Source organism: Arvicanthis niloticus, chromosome 3 (assembly GCF_011762505.2).
Source record: "Arvicanthis niloticus isolate mArvNil1 chromosome 3, mArvNil1.pat.X, whole genome shotgun sequence".
In the NCBI taxonomy this organism is placed as follows: domain Eukaryota; kingdom Metazoa; phylum Chordata; class Mammalia; order Rodentia; family Muridae; genus Arvicanthis; species Arvicanthis niloticus.
This window is the reverse complement of record NC_047660.1, coordinates 137,099,644-137,121,657: the sequence shown is the minus strand read 5'-3', so window position 1 is coordinate 137,121,657 and position 22,014 is coordinate 137,099,644. Positions and strand designations below refer to the sequence as shown.

The 22,014-nt window shown below is 52.4% G+C and overlaps 2 protein-coding genes across 2 annotated transcripts; one reads left to right on the top strand and one right to left on the bottom strand.

Moving 5' to 3' along the window:
• Window positions 1-792: 792 nt before the first annotated feature.
• Window positions 793-8,067, top strand: Mydgf (myeloid derived growth factor). Its single transcript, XM_034499235.2, has 6 exons — window positions 793-984; window positions 2,036-2,086; window positions 5,458-5,519; window positions 6,309-6,390; window positions 6,864-6,936; window positions 7,645-8,067. Exons 1-6 carry the CDS (start codon window positions 832-834, stop codon window positions 7,722-7,724), a joined length of 501 nt encoding a protein of 166 aa, XP_034355126.1. The 5' UTR covers window positions 793-831; the 3' UTR covers window positions 7,725-8,067.
• Window positions 8,068-11,759: 3,692 nt separating this feature from the next.
• Window positions 11,760-21,557, bottom strand: Tnfaip8l1 (TNF alpha induced protein 8 like 1). Its single transcript, XM_034498570.2, has 2 exons — window positions 21,437-21,557; window positions 11,760-12,403 (listed from the first exon to the last, which is right to left on the bottom strand). The coding sequence occupies exon 2, from the start codon at window positions 12,396-12,398 to the stop codon at window positions 11,838-11,840; it is 561 nt and encodes a 186-aa protein (XP_034354461.1). The 5' UTR covers window positions 12,399-12,403; window positions 21,437-21,557; the 3' UTR covers window positions 11,760-11,837.
• Window positions 21,558-22,014: the final 457 nt, after the last annotated feature.

The following is a 22,014-nucleotide window of genomic DNA, read 5'->3' as shown; positions in this document are numbered from 1 at the left end:
CCCCTAGGAAGCTGCAAAACTGGAAGAGTCTACTTTTAAAGTACTGTTATTATTATATTATTTTTATGTGTGTATGGCTTTTTGCCTGCATACATGTCTGTGCACCACATGCACGCCTGGCACCTGCAGAGGCCAGAAGAGGGCGGGCATCGGATCTCTTGGAACTGGAGTTAAAGTTGTGAACCACCATGTGGGTGCTGGGCCTCAAATCTTGGTCCTCTATAGATCAGCCAGTGCTCTTAATTGCTGAGCCATCACCCTAGTCCTCACAATAAAATATTTTTGAATAAAACTTAAAATGTTTTTTTAAAAAGTAAAATAAGTTACAGAACAAAAAACAATCAACTGGTGGTGGTGAGGGACTACGCCTTTAATCTCAGCGCTCATGCGGCAGAGTCAGGCAGATGTCCGAGTTCAAGGCCAGCCTGGAGAGAGTTCCTGCACCCGGTCTTAGAAAAACCAAAACCAAAAACATAGACAAAAATGAAGTAAGCCATATTAACAAGATAATCTAACAAAAATCAAACACAGTCAACCCCTAAGTTGTCCTGACGGGAGTCCGGGAGCCCATTTAAGTGCGATATAAAAATATCCGGGGGAAAAAGGTAAACGTTACCTGCAAACTCTGAACCCAATAGCGCTAAGAGGCATCTGTGAGCACCAATCAGAGGCGCTGTAGTACATCACGTGCCTAGACGAGTCCCGCCCCAACATGGCTGTCAAAGCCAGTGTCCAGGTCGGGCGGGGCGAGAGCGTCACACTTCCGCGTCGACGTGTCCCGCGCGGGTCACGCCACGTCCGCTAGCGCCTGCGCATTGCCCCGGAAGCAAGATGGCGGCCCCCAGCGGAGGCTTCTGGACGGTGGTGGTCCTGGCGGCCGCGGCGCTCAAGTTGGCGGCCGCTGTGTCCGAGCCCACCACCGTGCCATTCGACGTGAGGCCCGGAGGTGTCGTGCATTCCTTCTCCCAGGACGTAGGACCCGGGGTATGTGTAAAGCCTCCTGCAGTGGAGTCCACGAGCATCCTGTGGACTGCCGGTATCGCGGGAGCCAGATTGCGGGTCAGGGAGCCCCGGAGACCGGTCAGAATGGCAGGGGCAGCGTTCCCTGAAGCAGGGATGTGGCTGGCTCATTCGTCACCTGTCGGTCATTCCCTACCTGCAAGGCAACTTCCGTTTGCCCGTCTCTTTCTAGAAAGGGGATGCTGGTTGATAAGAGCAGCGGATCTAGGGGACAGGTTGTACAGGTCGCACGAGGATTGCTCTCTGAACTCGGACTAGAGAGGAAGCACCCCAAGCCGTACACGGACGGGTCCATCAACTTTCTTCTCTCTGGCTGTGAGGCTAGCAGCCAGCCTTGCCTCTGCGACGGCTGTGTCCCTGGTGACCGACTCTTGAGAACGTTGTTATAGTCCTGTGCCTCCTGGAAGGCTTGTGTTGCAGGCGAGAAGTAGTAAAATACCTATACTATACCCATCAGGAGCCCCAAGTACTGACCTCACAGGCACTGTTCTAAAGGGGTGGCTGCTGAAGGCTATTTGACCTTCCCAGGAAGCCACAGGGATTTGAGCAAAGGTCTGCGCTCCTGAGAGGAAAGAAATCTGATGGCCACTGGAGGGTGTCACAACCGTCTTTGTTTTATATGGTACTGAGGGATAGAACCTAAGTTCTCACATAGGCTGAGCCAGTGTTCTGAGCCCTGCATAGGCAGAGGCTTCTCCCCTGAGCCACGCCCCTCGCTCCTCACTGGGAAACTCTAGGAGAGACTCCACTCCTGAGTCACCGTCCCAGCCCCTCACTGCTTGATTCTAGACAGGCTCAAGCCTTGACTATCTGGGCAGGGCCTCTACTGTTTTACATCAGGACAGCACCTTGATAATTCGCCCAGGCTGACTTATGTCCCAGTTTCCCAGTTCTGCCTCAGCCTCCTGGGTACCAGAGATGACACGCACACAGTACCATGCCCAGGATGCTCGGGTCTTGATTCTGAGTGTTGAGATCTTTGCCCTTCAGCCTCCTTTTCTTTTTCCTTCTGCAGGACAAGTTTACATGCACATTCACTTACGCTTCCCAAGGAGGGACCAATGAGGTAGGTTCCTCAGGGTGTCACACAGCTGGTGTCGAGGCCAAACTCTTGAGGCACTGAATTCTCAGTCCCTTGAGCCTGAAGGCCCACTAGTTAGTTGCCTTGGCTTCTGCCTAATGGAACCAGCAACCCACAGTGCCGGTCCCTGATGATTAATCTCTGTGTGATCAGTGAGCCACTGCGGTTCTTACTGTTTTAGTCATTCTGTTCACGTTTTAAGATGGGATCGTACTGTGTAGTCCTTGCTGGCCTCGAGCTGCTGTCGCTCTACCTGCCTCTGCGTCCTGGTGCTGGATGACAGTGTCACTACCAAGGGCAATGGGGCCTTTGTTATCACAAGACGATCTGTGCCTTAGGAGACTCACCTGAGCAGCCAGCCTGGGACAGTCCTCAGGGCAGCCTGTGAGCTGGCAGCATGCAGGGCATCCAGGAGAATTGTTATGAGGTCAGCTGCCTGCATACCGTGACAGGCAACTGTCCTGCACACAGGTTAGTTCACTCAGTGGAATTATTGGTGTCTCCAGAACCTTGGACAGGAGTGTTCTGAGTATAACTTTCCATGGAAGCAATGAGTGGAAGTGACTCTTTCCACGGATGAACAGGAGTATCACACACCCATGAATAAGAGTGTTGTGCATGTCACGGACAGTACTAATAGCCCTGCTTGTGGTGTTGAATGAGTGAGTTTATTATGTATAGAACAAACAAGGAAAAAAAATGGAGAGGCTGCAGACAGCCGAATATCTCCAGGTTACTAGATGAGCAGAAACCAGCGTGCAGTGACCACAGAGGCCAGAAGAGGGCATCGGATCTCCTGGAACTGGAGTTACAGTTGTGAATCACCATTTGGGTGCTGGGCATCAAACTCAGGTTGTCTTCAAGAGCAGCCAGTGCTATAACCGATGAGGTATCTCTTGAGTAAGAAGAAACCATCTGAGGAAGCAAGACGGCAGTCAGCTGGAGAGCCCATGGGCGAGCCCCCAGGACCTAGCCCCCAGCCTGTCTTCTCCACTCCACGCAGGGTTTTTAAGCATGTGTATGTAGCTGGATGTGCAGGTGTGTACATGTGGGTGTGTCGCCCTCTGAGGTTAGAGGAGCTAGAGTTCTTGAGTGGTTGTGAGCTGCCCAGTGGGTGCTGGGAACTGAACATGGGCATCCTACGTAGGCTTACTATTGCTGTGATGAGTCACCACCACCAAAGCAAGCAGTGTGGAGAGTGTGTATTCAGCTTACACATCCATATCATTGTCATCACTGAAGGAACTCAAGGAGGGCAGGAGCCTGGAGGCGGAGCTGATGCAGAGGCCACGGATGGTGCTGCTTGCTGACTTGCTCCCCATGGCTTGCTCAGCCTGCTGTCTTAGAGAACCCAGGACCACCAGCTCAGAGCGGACTCCACCCACAGTGGGCTGGGCCCTCCCCCATTGATCACTAATTAAGAAAATACCCTCGAGCTTGTTTTTATGGGAAGACTGAGTTTACTGAGTGTTTTCTCCCTCCTCTCCTGTGCCTCCAGCTTGTGTCGAGTTGAGCTGAAACTGTCCAGGGCAGCAGGTCCTCCGGAGCAGTCTGTAGTCAGCTCTGGGGATGGCTTATGCCTCCTGTTGTCGCTGCTGCCCATTACAGGGCTGGGCCATCCCTCCACCAAGACCATGGAGGGGGCCTTGAGACAAACACAGATCCCACTTCTAGAACCAGCTTCCCAGAGAGCTCAAGGAGAGAGTGACAGTGACAATTTCCTTTACAAGGAGAGTGGCACTGACAGCACCACAGTCTGGAGGGACCTCAAGGACGCCGCTCAGTGAGACACAGACAGAAGTCACGGTCTGGAATTCCATCACACAAAGTATCCAGGACGGGAGCCCTGAGACAGGAAGTAGATGTGCTGGGGCCAGAGAGAGGCTTAAGGGAAGGCTCAGAATGGGGCTTCCTTTTGGACTAATGGAGTGTTCTAGAAGCATGGTAGTGATGGCTGCACTATGGACTAGACTTCACAGATTTGTGTGCTTTAATGTGAATGATTCGGGGAGTGGAAAATTTTCACTTTATTTGGTGAGCAGTTTTAGGGTTTGCCTGTGCCCGAGGCTATGAGGGCCTGGTAGTAAGCAGGATGGGTGGCAGCTCTCTTCTGGCTGAGGCAGGAGAATCAGGAGTTCATTCTCCACTTCACGGAGCCCAAGGACAGCCTGAGCTACATCAGAAAAGCACTAAAGAAAAGCAAGATGTGGACCTTCTTAGAAGCATTTCTCAGATAGTTTCAGAATGGGGACGCTCTGGATCAGCACACTATCCGGAATAGCAGATCTGTGGAGTCGGCAGGAACCACTCAGAGCCGGGGCGTGGCTGCAGTTAGGTCTCAGGGCTTTACTTCGGGAGAATGCACAAAACTTGCTGCAGGGTCCCCTCGTAATTGACACAAATAGGTCCTGGCAGTGAAAACTCCTTTGGGAAGCAGGGAAGGCCAGTGATGGGAGTCCCTGGGTGAAGGCCAGCACCCAGGGCTGGAGATACTCTCTCTGAGGACTGGCTGGTTGTTTTGGGGCTTTTTTTGGTTTTGCCTTTTATGTTTTAATTTTATGTGTTTGGTTTTTGCTTGCATGAATGTGCACCAGCTGTATACCTGGTGCCTGTGGAGACCAAAAAAGGGCCTCAGGTCTCCTGTAACTAGTTACAGATGGCCGTGAGCCACTGTGTGGGTGCAGGTAATAGAGCTCGGGTCCTCTGAAAGAGCAGCCTGTGCTCTTAGGTGCAGAGCTGTCTCTCTAGCCCTGGCTGGTTTTTTACTTTGGTTTTGGTTAATTGTTGGATTGTTGGTTTTTGATGTAGGCCAGGCTGGCTTCCTACTGTTTACGTAGCTGAGATTAAATCCTGGTTGTCCTGAGTCAGCTGTGTACTTGGGTGACAGATATTCCCCGTTGCTCATGCGCAAACCACGGACATCCTCTACTGCGCATGCGCACACCACGATCCATGCTGGACACGTGGGGAACAGACTGGGCAGTGGTCCTGCGACCCCGAGGAAGCTCCAGTGTGTGTGTTGGCACCAAGGCACTGGGCAGAGGAAGGAGGGGAGGGGAAGATGGGAGAGAGCAGACGGGCCTGGGGAATCTGGTCAGGAATGGAGTCAGAGCTCCATGCTAGACCCTGCTCCACAGTGCCCATCTGAATTTAGACAGGGTCTCGCTGTTGCCGCCTGTTCTCAAGGTGTGTTACAGGAAGAAAAGTGACTGGATAGTGTCTTGATCCATCAGCAGGGCAGTGTCTGTGGCTCTAGTGTAGGATACAGAGCCTAGGAGGGACCATGTGTAGTGGGCCTTGCAAAGAAGCTAATTAACCACCTGTCCTTGCTCACCAAGCCTGTCCTCTCTCCCCAGCAATGGCAGATGAGCCTGGGGACAAGTGAAGACAGTCAGCACTTTACCTGTACCATCTGGAGGTGAGCTTCTGTGCACATGCTGGGCTGGGGGTCCTCTCTCCGTCTTCTCTCTCTCTCTCTCTCTCTCTCTCTCTCTCTCTCTCTCTCTCTCGTCCTCTCCGTCTTTTCTCTCTCTCTCTCTCTCTCTCTCTCTCTCTCTCTCTTTCTCTCTTTGTGTGTGTGTGTGTCTGTCTCTCTTTCTCTGTCTGTCTGTGTGTCTGTCTCTGTATGTCTGTCTCCCTTGCTGTCTCTGCAGCCACTGTGCATGCACACACCATAGTCCATGCAGGACAAGTGGGGAACAGACTGGGCGGTGGTCCTGCGACCCCAAGAAAGCTCCAGTTTGTGTGTTGGCACCAAAGCACTGGGCAGAGGAGGTGGGGGGAGATGGGAGAGAGCAGACAGGGGACTGTGGAATCTGGTCACACGGCAGGAACCCACCAAAGCGCTGTGCAGTACAGTCAATAGCTGATTCTCTTGTTCAGTGAACAAGAGGCAGAAGTTAGGACATCAGGAGCTCAAGGCCAGTCTTGGCCACATAGTTGGCCATTCTGGGCTACCTCGAACCCTTTCTCAAAAACCACTCTTGAAACAAAAAAAAAAGAAGGTAAACACCAAGAGCCCTGACCAGGAGTTGTCACCCCTCCCTCCCTCCCCCACTTCCTGGCACCCACAAAGCTACTTTCTACCTCTGGCTTTGGCATCCTGGAAATTTACCATCATGGAGTCCCATGTCACCAGGCTCTTTCCAGAGCTTCAGTTGGGTCCTCTCCACCTCCCTCCCCCAGCCCTGACTCTGTCTTTCTACAGGCCCCAAGGAAAATCCTACCTCTACTTCACACAGTTCAAGGCTGAGTTGAAAGGTGCTGAGATCGAGTACGCCATGGCCTACGTGAGTGGCAGTCATGGGGACCTGAGGACGAAGATACCTGCAGGGCCCCAGATACCATTCACTGCAAAGGACTCAGCCACCCTGTTGACCCCCAAGCTCCTATTCAAGTTGAGGACATCAGTGGGAGGCCCATTATGGGGGTGGTACTTGCGGAGTGGCTGGAAGAGCCAGCGTGGCTGTGGTCAACTCCTGTCCCTCAGGTAGCTGGTGACGGGCTCTTTGCTCAGAGCACCAGAGCTCCACAGCAGCCTCGCCAAGTGTGTTTCTGTCAAAGTGACAGACCGAGGCTGCCATCACCTGCGATCTGACCCACTGCCTAGGCTCTGCCTGGACTACGCCCTGGGAATACCACACCCACCCTAGCCAGCATGCCTGGCTTTAGGCCACAGTGCCTAGGAGACCAAACCAAGGGGACTGGAGGGGACTTTTCTCTTTATGATGTGTGTCTGCTGAAGTGCTCTGTTTGATTTTAGTCCAAAGCTGCATTTGAGAGAGAAAGTGATGTCCCCCTGAAAAGCGAGGAGTTTGAAGTGACCAAGACAGCAGGTAGGTAAAGGTGTGTCCCAGCGGGTGGAAGGCATGCCAGCAGCCAGCAAGAGCCATTTGGAGAGAGGTGGAGGATGGTCCTCATGACTGTACTGCAGATCAGAAACAGTCTTGAGAAAGGCCTGTGGGCTAAAGACAAGCCGCATGTCGATGGACCCTGTGTCAAAGGTACTCCAGCCAGTTTAGTTCACAGCATCCTAGTCACCAGTACTGGTCCACTTTCTGTTGCTATGACAACACATCCGAGGCAGGCTGCTAAATAAAGCAAAAAGGACCATTCAGTACCCAAATCTAGAGTATCAAGTGCACCAAAGTACCTTTCCTAGACTCTGTGAGGACCTGGTGAGGGAGACACTGGGAAGACAGGGAGAGCCAGGGAAGACAGTCCACGTCCTCACAAGAGCCTACTCAAGGCTTCATCTGGGGGATTCTAGATAGAGCCTCCCCGCTTACTATGCCCCCAGCTCTCTCACAGGGGGCCAGGGGAGGGGGTCCTAAGCAGGGGCTCCGCCCCTACAATGTCTGCTAGCCCTCTTTGTAATTTCCCAGTCTCTAAGTTCCCCAGGCAGGCCGGGATCTCCTGTGTCACACTGCCTAGCTCTGCACTTCTCTGCTTTCATCCACCTCGCACCCTGCCATACCTGGCCCCTGTCAGCACTATCTGGTCTCAAAATCATGTCAAGGTTTAACTGTGCTTGTGTCTTGCAGTGTCTCACAGGCCTGGGGCCTTCAAAGCTGAGCTCTCTAAGCTGGTGATCGTAGCCAAGGCGGCACACTCGGAGCTGTGACCTCCCTGTCACAGCCTTCACGATGTCTTTCCTCAGACACACTTGCCTGGACTACTCATCTAGGGCACTGGTCCTGTAGGAGCTGACACTGCCTTGCTCAGGTCACACGGTGTCGTCCCACAGAACTCTCTGAGCCCTGTCGCCCATTCCCCCAGGGAAGGTGCAGGGTGTGTGCAGGCTGGGATGGACGGACTTCCTGCTTTCCTCAAGTCAAGACGTCACTTGGTTTCCCCTCTGAGCCACAGATGAGTGTCTCCATCCCAGGACCACTTTCTAACCCCACCCAGGGCAGCTCCACTCAGAAGGATGGGAAAAGAGAACAAATAAATAAGTAACCACCTTAGCAGAGGCTCTGTGGGGTCAGACTCAGACACGGATGGATTCTCACCTTTTTGTACAGTAGCAGCAGGTGCAGGCACGTGGCCTCCTAATAATGTCACATAGGTGCCAGCACAGTGGGTCACAAGGCAGCCAATGACTTTGCACCCACAAGGACTCGTCACTCTCCTGAGACACCATGTTGCCTTGAATCCACACTTTGTTCTCTAGCACTAGGTCCACAGGGCAAGGCCACTGTCCCCGCAGATTCTGGCTTCGGGTGAGCTTTTGAAGTCGGAAGCAACGTGTGTTTAGATTTATCTTATGCTGTATCTATAAGTCTCAGTCTCTCTCTCTCTCTCTCTCTCTCTCTCTCTCTCTCTCTCTCTCTCTCTCTCTCTCTCTCTCTGTGTGTGTGTGTGATCTGAGTTAGTGTTGTGAATCTCGGCTGTTTGTGTGCCCATGGAAAGAAGGGCATCGCATCCCGACACTGGAGTTATGAGTGGTTGTGGACTACCTGTGGGTGCTGGGAACTGAACCTGGATCCTCTGCAAGAGCAGCCAATGCTCTTAACTTCTGAGCCACCTTTACAGCCCTAGTAAGAACTCTTTTAAAAATAAATAAATAAAACAAAGGTCTGGAGAGATGACTCAGCAGTTAAGGGCACTGACTGCTCTTCCAGAGGTCCTGAGTTCAATTCCCAGCAACCACATGGTGGCTCACAACCATCTGTAATGGGATCCGATGCCCTTTTCTAGTGTGTCTGAAGATAAAAACAATGTACTCATATAAATAAAATTTTAAAGTCTTTTAAATCAAACAAACCACCTGAAGGCAAAGAACCCTACATAAGCCCTAAAGTGTCCAAGTCTTTCAGAGGGACCTTGGGGCCCTCCAGCATTTCGTGGGCCTGACATCTGGCTGGACACTCAGTGAGGGACTGGGGCTGCTAGACAGGCCTGTGCCTCATGCAAATCTCCAGGGGTGCTGCACCCTCCTGCACGTGTGTGCACGTGCTCCCACAGCAAGGGCCAAGTGCCCTTTTGTGTCCCCTTTAGCCATTAGGTAAAGGCAAGGGGATCTCTGAGTTGGAGGCTAGCCTGGGCTACATACCAAGTTCCAGGACTGCACAGTGGGACTTTATCACAAGAAGGGGAACTAACCTTTAAGACCCGAGGATATTTCACACTACTTACACCATTGGAAGGGCAACCATCAGTGGTGCCTTAGGGGCCTGAGGTTCCGGGGGCTCTGAAACATGGATGTAGGTGGCATAGTCCAAGCCCTCAAGGCCTAGGTAAGAGGACACAGGATGATGCGACGGCCAGGCTATGCTGCTGCTCCTATGTGCCTTTCAGAGTTCTCAGTTGTTACCAAAGATAGAGAGTAGGTAGAACTGGGTGCCAAGGTACGTTAGCCCTTTAATATGTTTCTGGGGGGCAGAGTGGAATGTTAGGAATGAACCAAGCACCTCAAGTATGGGAGGGCAGTGATGCCGCAGAGCCACATCCAGATCCTCCGATCATCTTACTGAAGACCAGAAGCACAGACCGTGACCCTGAGCATTCAAACAGCCAAGTCCAAGCCACCCTGAGTAATAAAAGCTGAAAAGGAAACAGGGCTGGTACTGTAGCATTCACAAGGCCCAGTGACGACAGGCATGTTCCTGCTGCACTCTGAATTTCATCTCACCCTTGTGAGAACAGCCCCACAAAACTCAGACTGTTCCCATTGGTCCATTTGGTCAGCAAAGGGACAGCAGCATGCATGTTGGTGTTCCAATTTCAAGACCCTGCCTTAGGCGGCTGGAATGGCGAGAAAGACTCCAGCGACCTGACCCCTCATCAGCCAGGGTCACAGGGAAGCTGCTGGAGCAATGACTGCCCCAGGGCACTATGGGGCTCACACAGCCAGCTCTTAAGATGCTGAGGCAGAAAATTTAATTCCAGGCCAGTCTGGTTTACAGGGCAAAGTATTGTCTTTCAACAAGGTGGGGGGGGGTGGATCTAAACTGGGCAGTGGTGGTGCACACCTTTAATCTTAGCACTTGGGATGCAGAGGCAGGATGATCTCTGTGAGTTCCAGACTAGCCTGGTCTACAGAGTTCCAGGACAGCCAGGGCTATACAGAGAGGCCCTGTCTCAAAAAACAAACAAACAAAAAAAAAAAAAAAAAACAAAACAAAACCACACATACACACAATCAAAAAAGATCTGTAGCTGTTGATAGAATCTTCATTGTACTTGCATCTGTCTGCATACACTGAAACACTGTGGAGGTGACTCCCGCCTGGCCCCACAGGCTCCAGGTTGTGAACATTGCCCTAAATACACTCAGCTCTCCGTGTTGTGTCCTCTCCCAATGCCTCAGATAACCTTCCCATCAGCAGCATTGCACAACCGCTGTGCCAGCCCCTCCACAGATGTGCTACAGATGCAGGATCTTCACAGGTCTCCTGGCCCCTCACTGGGTATTCTACGCCCCCAGTCCCTCCCTGGAGGATTCTGGCGGGGGGTGTCTACCCCTAACCACGCCCCCAAGCCCTTGCTGGGAGATTCTAGACAACTAACCCACACCTCTGCTGGGCACATATGTAGCTAAAGTCTGCTTTCCAAGGATAAAAGTTCTGTCCCAGTACCAACAGGCACAGTGGAGGCTGCATGCTTCCACATGCAGTCAGTGTCAGTTACAAACTCCGGCTACCATACAAAGAGAAAAGATGGATTTGTTTCCCAAGTATGAAATTATACTGTAACACATACTTGTGTCTCCAGTGGCTTTGCCCTGGTCTGAAGCTGGGGAAGCCTCTGGGGTCCCCATGTTTCACAGTAATCCTGTATTATCTGCCAGTGAAGACTCCAAATTTCCACCCGGATTAGCGCCTCCTTGCTAAATGGTCAGGACCCCTCCACATTTCCAAGTGCCAGAAGCCCCTGTGTGGTTCTGTGTGGGGATGTGACATGGAGGTCAGAGGCCAGCTTTCTATAACTGGTTGTCTCCTTCCAGTGCACAGATTTTGGGAAACTCCAGTCATCAGGCTTGGTGGCAAGCACTCCTACATGCTGAGCCATTGCATCGGCTCTTTCTTTCTTTTCTTCAATGCCAGGGTCCAGTCCCTAACAGGATCTCAGATCCCAACACAGAAGTGTGCTTGGAGTCGCTCCTTTCAAAACCATTGGGAGAAGCCATGGTCCCCCCGCCCAGCATCTGTCTGCTGGTGTCTTTGGTTTGTAGTAGTGTCACTCCTCAGTACCCAGTGTCCTGCAGCATTGGCAGAGTGAGCCTTCCTGGGCCAACTTATATATAATGACCTGTTGAAGCAGGCTGGTACCTGTTCAGTGCTAGTATGGTACAAGAGTCTCAACTTCATTTTCTAAAGCAAGTCACCTTGGGAGGACCTAAGACTTAGGAAAGAAACACAGTCATTTGGCAGGAGTAAGGGTCGGGGGAATACAATTCTTTTCTCCCAATTCTCCACAACCTTATCTGAAGGACTGAGAATGCCCAGACAGTGGGGTGTTGTCACACATCTATTGTCCAGCATTCTCAGAAGCGGGAGCAGGAGGCTCAGGAGGTCAAGGTCAGCCTTGGCTACATAGGGAGTTTGGAGTCAGCCTGGGCTACATGAGGCTTGTCTCAGAAGTAAGAAAAGGAGGTAGGGAGATGAGGCAGAAACTAGACAAAAGCAGATAAGTTACAGCAGGAGAAACGGAGGAGACACCGCCTCGCACATACTGCCTCGCACACAGGCAGTTCTGTGTTCTTGGGGACCAGTCACCAGTGGAGGACTCCAGGTCAGAGGCCACCCTCGTCCAACATCCTCTCGAGGCCATCGCAGATGCGGCACAGATGGGTCCGGTAGGGCTCTGCTGGGCTGTACAGTGCGGCCAGGAAGTCACCGTTGGCAAAGTGGCTGAAGATGTGATTGATGCGGCCGTGGGATTTGGCTGTGAGGTGCGGGCCAATCGCGTGGTGCAACAGGTCCCTGCACTCCAGCAGCCCGGCAGCCAGCACGCGCCAGTCAAAGGTGAAGTCCACCTGGTGGAAGCTGAGGGCTGTCATGGCCAGGCTACGGACCCGGACCCGGAACCGCCGCAGCTGGACCAGCTCGTTGTTGTCCAGCTGGTCCGCCCGCAGCAACACGGCCAGCTTCACGGCCACCTTCACCAGGTTCTTCACTACCCTCTGTGCCTCCTTCCGGCTGTGGGTGAACTCCTTAGTGGCCTGGTACAGTTCATCCAAGACCTCACTGCTGGTGTCGTCCACAAACACAGCCACCATGGCCTTGGAAGCCATCTTGCTGAGGACTTTCTTCTGGGCCTGCAGGGCCAGGTTCTTTGTGCTGAAGGTGTCCATAGGCCCTGTCAGGACGACACAGTGCTCAGGTCAAAGAAATGAATGTGCGCAGGGCTTGGCACCATTCCTATCCCAGGCAGCCAGCCCGTGGTTTCCTAGCTGGGACTTGAGGCTTTGATGGTTGCCATGGAGAAAGGAGCCAGGAAGTGGTCAAGAAGACAGGCAGGCTGGCTCCTATAGAGCAGTCATGATCTTCTGCCACACTACCCAGTTCAAGCATTTTTAGAATTTTCCAAAATGACAGTACTAAAAGCCACGGAGAATTCTCATGCTTCTTCCCTAGAAAACTTCTATACATCCCACAAAGCCCTGTCTCTAAACCCTTACTTCTCTCCTGATAAACTTCCACATACCCTCCAGTGCCCAGGGTCCCTGACTCTTCCCAGGGAGATTCGGCCCTCAGCTCAGACTGGGTGCCTCCTCCTTCAGGAAACCTTAAGCATCCTCAAGCTGACCTGTGGGGTACTCCCTTTGAGCCACACAGGACTGCACAGTTGCAGGGCTGCAGGCCTGCAAACACCTCCGCCAGACCACAGAGGGACAGCGCAGGGCCTGCCCCCTCATCTGTCGTGTTCTTGGGGACTCCAGACCCCTCTGGGGATGAACAAACTTGAAAGAGCAGAGTGGGGAGGAGATTAAAGGGTGGTCTCCAGACTGGGCCCTTGGGCCTCAGTTTTGCCTCAGGCCCTGGTCATCTGATGGCCATTGGGGGGCCAGCAATGCACCCCCCCGTCCCGAGACCACTCGCTCACTCCCAGAGTACCCTACAAAGCCTGCTTTTGTGTGAGCCCAAACCCCAGGAGAACATCCCTCCCCAACCCCAGGCTCTTAGCCATCGGCTCCCTGACCTTAGAGGTCAGGGCAGGCATAAGAAGGCTCTGTGTGCTTTCCTGCCCCCACGGCTCACCACCCCCGCTGTTTACTAGCCAGGGTCTGGACACTGTTGTTGACACAGGGCTACGTGGCAGCTTAGCGTCTGCCACGTGAACCTATTTCATCTCTTCGGCCAACACCATTCTGCAATGAACAATGCCATCCCAAGTGACCCAACTGGGAATGAATACATAATGGTAGAATCTATACCCTCAAAGTCCACTGTGCCACGAGGCCACACAGCAACAAAAGACAGTCTACCCCCACCCCCACTACCACCCTACATCCCTACACCTGAATCCTCCTGCCTCCTCCCTCATATCTGTGAATGGTGCAGAGCACTTGCCTGGTGCACAAAACCCGGGCTCTGTCCCCAGCTTTCAGAGATGGAAGCAGGAGGGTCAGAAGGTCATGGTCACCCACATGGAGAGCTGGAGGTCAGCCTGGACTACCTGACCCTCTCAAAAGAGAAAAGAAAGAGAGAAGGGACCTCTCCAGCACCCTGGGGTTGTTTTCCAGTTGACTGGCAGCAGGGGAACAAAGTCTGGTGTCCCTGTTTGGCTTGGGGGCTAGCTGACCCCAGGAGTGCTGACTATCTCTGAGCCTTGCTTTTCCCAGACAAAGCTAAATCTGGACTCTATGGCTCAGAGGTGAAGCTGAGTGTGTGGACGGACTTCCGGAAGCAGGAAGGATGGCGAGGTGGCACAGCTGCAGTCAGTCCGGTCCAGGCCTTCTCAGCTCCAACTCAGCCGCCACCTGAGGCAGCCAGCTGCTGGCCTCCACTTCCTGTTCTGAAACCCATTGTTCTGACAGAAACTCCCCATTGAAGCTCTCCTTCCTGCATGACAGTCATGTGAGGCCTTCAGAACAGGGGCTTTCCCAGGGAAGAGGTACTGTGGCCTTGGTCCCTGCCCACCCAGTGTCTCAGCCCCCAGCTAAAGTCTGGAGCCCAAATAGCCTGCACTGCAGCTTCCAAACCTCAGCCCAACGCTCACTCAGCAGCTCAACTGGCCTAATGGGCATTTATGGAGCACCAGTTGTATACCAAACACAGAAGTGACCAAAAGAGACTCTGTGTCTGACTTCCCAGGGTTCCTATTTCTGCCATGTTCTAACTATAACATGATTTGGGGACCATCTTGACCCAGGCGTCATCGCCCCTCCATCCAAGGATTCATTCTTTAAATATATTTTTACTTTTTTTTTTTCAGACAGGGTCTCATATCATCCAGTCTGGCCTTAAACTCTTAATCCTCCTGCCTCAGCTTCCCCACTGTGAGATGATAAGTGTGCATGAACTGTGTCTGGCTGGGACTCTAGGATTACCCTGAAGAGGTTAGTTAAGTGGAGGGAGGAACGCCAGGCATGGTGGCGCACGCCTTTAGTCCCAGCACTTGGGAGGCAGAGGCAGGCGGATTTCTGAGTTCGAGGCCAGCCTGGTCTACAGAGTGAGTTCCAGGACAGCCAGGGCTACTCAGAGAAACCCTGTCTTGAAAAACCAAAAAAAAAAAAAAAAAAAAAAAAGTGTAGGGAGGAAACAGATAAACAGGAAGAAAAAAGTAAGATTTGGGCCTTGGGGATGGGAAAAGACCACTTGTCAGGACAGGGGGAAGAGACAGCAGTGGACGGTGCATGTGCAGAAAGAAGCCCTGGGGCAGAACCATGTTCGCTATTAAATCAGCCTGGAAGCTTCAGCCCTATGTAGGCCAGAGCTGGCTCTGAGGACCAAGCCCAGACCTCTCCTGTGGGAACAAACAACATTCATCTCCAGAATGAGAGCCCAAGTCCTCTCCTGGATCCTCGGCCACAGCTTAGACTTGGTATGGTTTTTAAGTTTTTGTTTTGTTTGAGACAAAGTCTTGCTCTGTAGCCCAGGCTGGCCTCAAACTCACACAAACATGCCTGCGTCTGTTTCCTGAGTGCTAGGATCAAAAGCAAGTGCCACAGTGCCCATCTCACCTAGACTTTTCATGTGCCTTCAAACCCTATTTGAGTTTTCTTGTACTCTGAACCCTGTCAATCACTGTGCCTCCCAGCACCCTACAAACAGCCTCTGGGTTCCTGCTGGACACAGCACGTTCATTTACACAAGGTCGGATTACCCCTGACCTCTACTTTGGCATGGCCAGGTGCAGCCTGGTATACAGCCCTGTCCCCCAGGATTCAGCCTCCCTTCTCAGGCACACTCTGGACTCAGCAATCCATCATGGCCCCCACAACACAGCTGAGCTCTTTGCACAGTCGCAGAAGCTTCCAGAAGGCCTTTCCAAGCATAAAGGTCCAGGTTCAGAGGCACCTCCCTAACCCAGTTTCTGCTTTTTTTTTCTCCCAGTTTTTTTTTTTTGTTTTTTGTTTTTGTTTTTGTTGTTGTTGTTGTTGTTGTTGTTGTTGTCTTCTGGATTTTTTAAAAAGATTTATTTATTTAATATATATGAGTGTACTGTTGCTGTCTTCAGACACACCAGAGGAGAACATTAGATCCCATTATAGATGGTGGGAGCCACCATGTGGTTGCGGGGGAATTGAACTCAGAACCTCTGGAAGAGGAGTCAATGCTCTTAACCACTGGGCCATCTCTCCAGTTCTGGATTTGTTTTTTGAGTCAGGGTCTTGTGTAGCCCAGGTTGACCTAAAGCCCACTGTGTAGCTTGAACTCCTGATCCTCCTGCCTCCACCTCCTGAGTAATGGAATGGCAGGCATGTATCACCATTCATGGTGTATGCAGTGCTAGGGGTGAAGCAACTCCAGCCTATAGGTCCAAGACGTGGGAGAGAAGAGGTTGCAAGGGTGGGAGCCCGGTTTCCTTTGGTCTTGGTGGGGTCTGCAGTACACATACCACCAGGTTTACACCTGGTACTTAGAAGAAAAAGTCTGTAAAATGACTGATTCCTAAATACTAAGTGGGGTGTGAAGACCTCTGGAATGGGAAGTATAAAAAGATACAGGGCCCCCAATGCCTGGAGGTTCAAACTGGGGTAACCCATATGTGTCCCCTTTTCAGCCCACCAAGACCACAGTGCAGAAAGCCACCCTAACTTTCAAGACTTCTAGTGCAGAGCTGAGAGACGAGTCCCCACAGAGCACCAACACCAAGGGTCCATCAAGTGGCCACAGGAATGGCTGAATGCACAGAGCTTGCTGTCTGAGTATGCACACCTCATGCCCCTGCCACCCACAGGAAAACAGGCTGGATGGCAAGTAGAACCCCAGCGCTGGAAAGGTGGAAACGGGAATTCCTGGGCTTCGATGGCCCACTGGCCACCCCCCTTCACTGAGCCCCAGGTTCAGTGAGACCCTGCCTCAAAGAACAAGGCAGAGAGCAACTGAGGAGCTTCCACAAACACACACAGACGACTGAGGGGATGTGGCCATCAGTGGTGGCCAGGATGGCCTCTGACAACAGTGGATACCATGGAGCTGGGTCTCACAAGATGATTTCTGTCACATCAGATTTCATTCAACAATCATATGTGACATACACCACACTGTATGACGTTCACCCACAATCACCCTCTGGCTTCTAGAATGAATGCCCTCAGGGGCTGAGCAGCAAGGAGGACTTGCCTATAGTGCCCAAGCCCTGGGTTCCATCCTCAGTATCAGGCACACCATGTATTACAGATGGCCTTTAATCTAAACACCTGGCAGGCAGAGGCAGGAGTAGGCCAGCCTGGTCTACAAGGACATCCTGTGCTCAAAAAAAAAAAAAAAGGTCTTTACTATTTTCAGAAGTCATTGCAAGTGCTAGGAGACACGCCCCCTCCCACCTGCTCACATACAGACTCCAACTCCAATCCCCAATGGCTTGCTAATACACACACACACACACACACACACACACACACACACACCACCCTGCTTGCTCATCATCCAGCTTGCTTTTGTAAATAAAGTTTTTCTGTCACACGCCACATGCACGAATTTGTCTATCGCGCAGATGGTTCTCACTCTGAAGACCCAGAGGTGGATGGAGGTGGATGGTCCCTTATGTCTTTACACAGCTGAAAATATTTCCTCTGACCCATCAGTCTGCCAGGCCCCATCTCCACAAGCTAGTCAGTCACACAGTAACGAAGCCCAGACTTCCACAAAAGTTTGAGGATCCTGGTGGAATCCACGTGGCCACCACAGCCACCTTCAGCCACAGAAGTGACAAGAGAAAGCTGGAGCTGGGAAGGCCGTGTCCAATATATTCAAGAAAGGGACGATAAACTCGGGCACAGGCCAAGGCAAAAGCAGCCAGATCACTGGGTGATCTCTCTGCCGGTGGCCACTAGTTTCTTTTATGTGTGTGCCACCCCCCTACAGCTTCTGTTATTTATCATATGGTTTACATTCTGTTGACATGGCATTGGGTAAATGCGCTGCCAAATCCAACGACCTGAGTTCCATCCCTGGGACCCACATTGTGGAAGAGAGCGATGATTCCCACAAGTTGCCCTCTGACCTCCACACACACGCCCTGGCTCTCACACACAAAAGTAAATGAATGTAATAAATAATAAATACAACACGATTTACTTAGCTGGAAGCACTCAGTCCTCGACTTTTAATCTGGGTTTAACAACTAGATGGCAAGATTCCCGAAACCTAGCAGCAGCGTGGTGCTCATGCGGCCGGTGCCGCCTCCCGTGCCTAGACAGCCCTGGCTGGCCTCATGAATTCTTTATGTCACCCAGTGCAGTGCATCCGCATACATAATTGATGTCACCAAGACCGCCATCCTCCCTCTCCATCCTGGTTGACTGTCCCAAGGGCGGCTGGGCCACAGCCACTCCTCACCCAAGATCCAGCCAGTGTCTGTCCCAGTGCAGGGTGACCGGCCGGGGGCTCCACCTCCACACAACACACTGAGCATCACTGCCCATTGGCACCGACTTTCTGGGAAATCAAGAAAGACACTGGGGAGTTCTCCAACAGGCTCCCCTCAAGGATGCTGCCAGAAGAATGGGAGGCAGCAGGGCTGGACGGCAAGGCGGACATGTACTAAAGCAGTGAGTCTTGAGAGGGCCAGCAATGTCGCTCAGCAGATAAGGCACTTGCTGTCACGTCTGACAAGCTGAGTCCGAGACCAGGAACTACTGGTAGAAGGAGAGAGGACCTCAACTGGTTGTCCTCTAAGCATTATATTCACAAAAAGGAATAAATAAATATTTTAAAAGAGACTGTTACGGAGCCAAAGGGAGTGTGGATCTTTGATTCAGCGTCTACACCGTTTCTTTAGGAATGGGGTTTAAGACAGGGTCTTTTGCTGTAGCCCAGGCTACCTTGGGATTTACTGTGATCATCCTGCCTCAGCCTCTTAGGTGTGTTCCACCATACCCAGCATCCACTCAAGGTTTTAACAAGGGAAACATGAAGGTCATCCGTGTGTGCATTCAGCCTCAGAATGTATCGGCCTCCCACATTTCTCAGTGGTCTGAAGCCTCCATCCTGGTTCCCCTCACCCTATCCAGGATCCCTGAAATGCCAGAAGCCCCCGTGAGCACTGAGTTAGCCGCCCCCCTCTGCCCTCAACCCTCCATGGCTTCCTTTGCTGCAGCAGTGCCTCCTCCATTCATCTCTTGAACACCAGGCTCAGTCCTGCCCCAGGACCTTTACACATGCTGACCCTTCCACTTACAATATTCTTCCCCAGGTTGCTCTGTGGCTGTTTTACCCTGGAACTCTCAGATCACTCCTCTCCACGAACATCTAGTTCTCCAGTTCTTTCCTTCCCCTTCTTAAGTTATCGTTGTAACTCAGGACAGAGTCCAGTGTTACCAACTGTGAGGCAGGAGATGGTGGGCACAGGGCCAGCTTTGCTCACTGCTGTGTGTTGGTGCCATTAGCTACCACACTTGACTTAACTCAGTGTTCAGGAACGGTCTGTCAAGTGACTAAGTAATTTCTCATGGTTATGACAAAAGGAGAAACTGAGTCAGGGGCCAGGGAACTGACAGATACACACAGAATAACACCGGGTCAGAACTGGAACTTGAATCCAGTCCCTGCCTGGAAGCTCATTGCACTACAGCCTTCCCCTGGGGTCCACCCTAAAATTGGGTGGCCTACTGATACAGTCTGGGAATCTTCCAGGGCTGTGTATGCTGTCAACCCTTCCATGGTTTCTTCAACCAGCCTTTGGTCAGGACTGCAGAAGCCCCCACCTGCACAGCACCCTCTGGAGGGTCCTTAATTACCTTAGCTGGTTTCCAGATGGGGCAGCACAGGGTTGGGGCTCAGAAAAACTATGCAGGGGGAGACACTGGGGTTCTTGGAAGAGTGAGCTCGCTGGACCCCTGGATCAAGCCTCACTCTTTTTTTTTTTTTTTTTTTTTTTTTTTTTTGGTTTTTCGAGACAGGGTTTCTCTGTGTAGTCCTGGCTATCCTGGAACTCACTCTGTAGACCAGGCTGGCCTCGAACTCAGAAATCCGCCTGCCTCTGCCTCCCAAGTGCTGGGATTAAAGGCGTGCGCCACCACCGCCCGGCCCAAGCCTCACTCTCTTTAAGCCTCCACTAAGCCCCGGATGGCATCCCTGAGTCAGCAGGTGGCACGCTTTCCTGTGCCCATGACAATTTGGCCGGTATGCAGAGCCCCCTCATAAGGCATCATTAAACAAAATGTTGTGGGGTGAGTCCTAGCTTGCCTAGAGCTCAGAGAGTAAACTGAGAGACAAGTCTCTGTCTCTTCATAACCTCAGGACCCACCACTCACCCTTCACAGGGCTTGCAGCCCTGGCCCACGTCTGGCTCATCTAGTGTGGGAAGCCCAGGGCAGGTGTTCTGTGATGACCGTCCTTGTTCTGTTACATTGTACAGTCCCCATTGCTCCGCCCTCATCCCTCCCAGTCACCCACATCCTAGGTGCGGCCCAGATCTTGGCTGTTATGTTTTAAAGTTGGCGCTGCCTGTGTTGATCTGCCATGGTTGTAGAGGGCTCGGCACTCAAAGGTCCTGAGTGCGAGGACATTCCATGTGGGAAAGAGGCGGCCACGTCAAGGTCCCAGGGCAGAAAAACAGGAAGTTTGGCACAGAAAGCCTACATTCCTGTTCTTTCTTTCTCTTTCTTTCTTTCTTTCTTTCTTTCTTTCTTTCTTTCTTTCTTTTTTTCTTTCTTTCTTCCTTCCTTCCTTGCTTGCTTGCTTGCTTGCTTGGCTGTTGTTTGATACAGGATTTCACTATGTAGTTATGGCTGGCCTGGAATTTACTTTGTAGACCTGGCCTCAAACTTACAGACATCCACCTGCCTCTGTTCTAGCACTGGGTGAATGCCATGCCCCATGATCCCTGGTTTATGTCGTGCTGGGCCTAACCCAGGGCCTCTTGCCTTCTAGGTGACCACTCTACTCACTGGGCTACACCCAGGATCCTCTGTTTTAGACATGGTCTCAGTGTATAGCCCACCCTGGCTCAGTCTCTACTTTGTCTTCGCTTTTAAATCTCCCAGAAGCCTCAGGGAGTCATGAAGCAACTGTCCCAAGTCAGACAGGGAAACTGAGGCTTATAATTAAGTTACTTGTTCAAGTGAGTCAGATTTGTCTGAGCTGTGTCCTGACCCCAAGGCCTCCAGAGCCTTCACAGCCCGGAGCTCGGGAAGTGACCCAGAGGCCTGTTTCCAGCTCAGTGTTCCACCCTGTCCCTCTCCAGAACCGCTGCTCACAAAGGTGAGAAACCAGATTCTGGTTCCCGCTCTGTCTCTGTCTCCCTGGCCAACCAGAGCCCATGTTCTGGACCCCAGTTTGCCCTCCAGGCCACCACTGAAAGAACCAGAAGGCCGTAGGCCTGGATCAGGTCACCTGCCAATTATGTGACAGCCACTGTTCCAGTTCCCAGCTGGTAAAACTGAGTTCAAGCCCTTGGGCAATGGGAAGCTTGCAGTGCCAGTTCCGGTCAGGGTGACCCTGCATCAGCCAGAGCCACAGTGGCTACCTCAGAGAATACCCAGACCATTTTGGAGTCAGGCTGCACACCTGTACAGGGCCAAGTCCATCAAGTCTCCTCTTGAGGACGGGTGTCAGGACTATCTCAGTAGCCCACAGCAACCTGCTCACAACGCCCCTGCTCCCACAGTCAGTAATTGGTATACAGAGGGAAACTGAGGCGGGATGTACATAGGGCGGTGTGGGGATAGGAGTGGACGGGAAGAACCCAGGATAACCAGTGCAGTACCCCATCGCTCACCTGCTCCCCGGGATCCGTCAAGCCTTCAGTTTCTGTAGGTGCCTCTGTGGGGCCGAAGGCACTGGCCGCTGGATCCCAGCCCGGCCGCTGGCCAGGAGACCACGCCCCCGAGAAAGGGCACGCCCCCTTTAGAAGCTCACTGGCTCAGCAAATCGTAGCGCACAGGCGGTGTACGAAGGAGCCAATGACAGCGTGCCTCTGCCAGGAGGTGGGCGGCAAGGCGGGGGCGTGGGACAGGGCGTGGTCTGAGGCCGGGGATTCCTGGGGAATAGCGCCGCGCTGGGTGCCCAGGCGAGAGGTACAGCAGCGGGAAAGTGTTGAAGGGAAGAGGAAGGAGACTGGGACAGAGAAAAATGGGGTGTGCGGGCACCGCGCGACAGAGATCCGAGAGGCCAAAGGAAAGAGACACGCCTCCACGAGACACGTGCACCCCTCTGGGCCGGCTTCAGTTTACCCACTAGGTAGTTTGAGTGCCATCTGGGACTCCCGTGACATCGGCACCCCAACGTTCACCTTGGGACAATCTTTGGGGTTCCTGAGTACTGCGGAGACACTACTTCGGTGGGTGTCTCTGGGGT

Bases quoted from the DNA above. Each gene is read 5' to 3' on its own strand.
- Mydgf (XM_034499235.2), top strand. From the start codon at position 832: ATGGCGGCCCCCAGCGGAGGCTTCTGGACGGTGGTGGTCCTGGCGGCC. The intron at 985-2,035 runs GTATGTGTAAAG...TTCCTTCTGCAG, and splicing joins CCCAGGACGTAGGACCCGGG to GACAAGTTTACATGCACATT. The intron at 5,520-6,308 runs GTGAGCTTCTGT...GTCTTTCTACAG, and splicing joins TTTACCTGTACCATCTGGAG to GCCCCAAGGAAAATCCTACC.
- Tnfaip8l1 (XM_034498570.2), bottom strand. From the start codon at position 12,398: ATGGACACCTTCAGCACAAAGAACCTGGCCCTGCAGGCCCAGAAGAAA.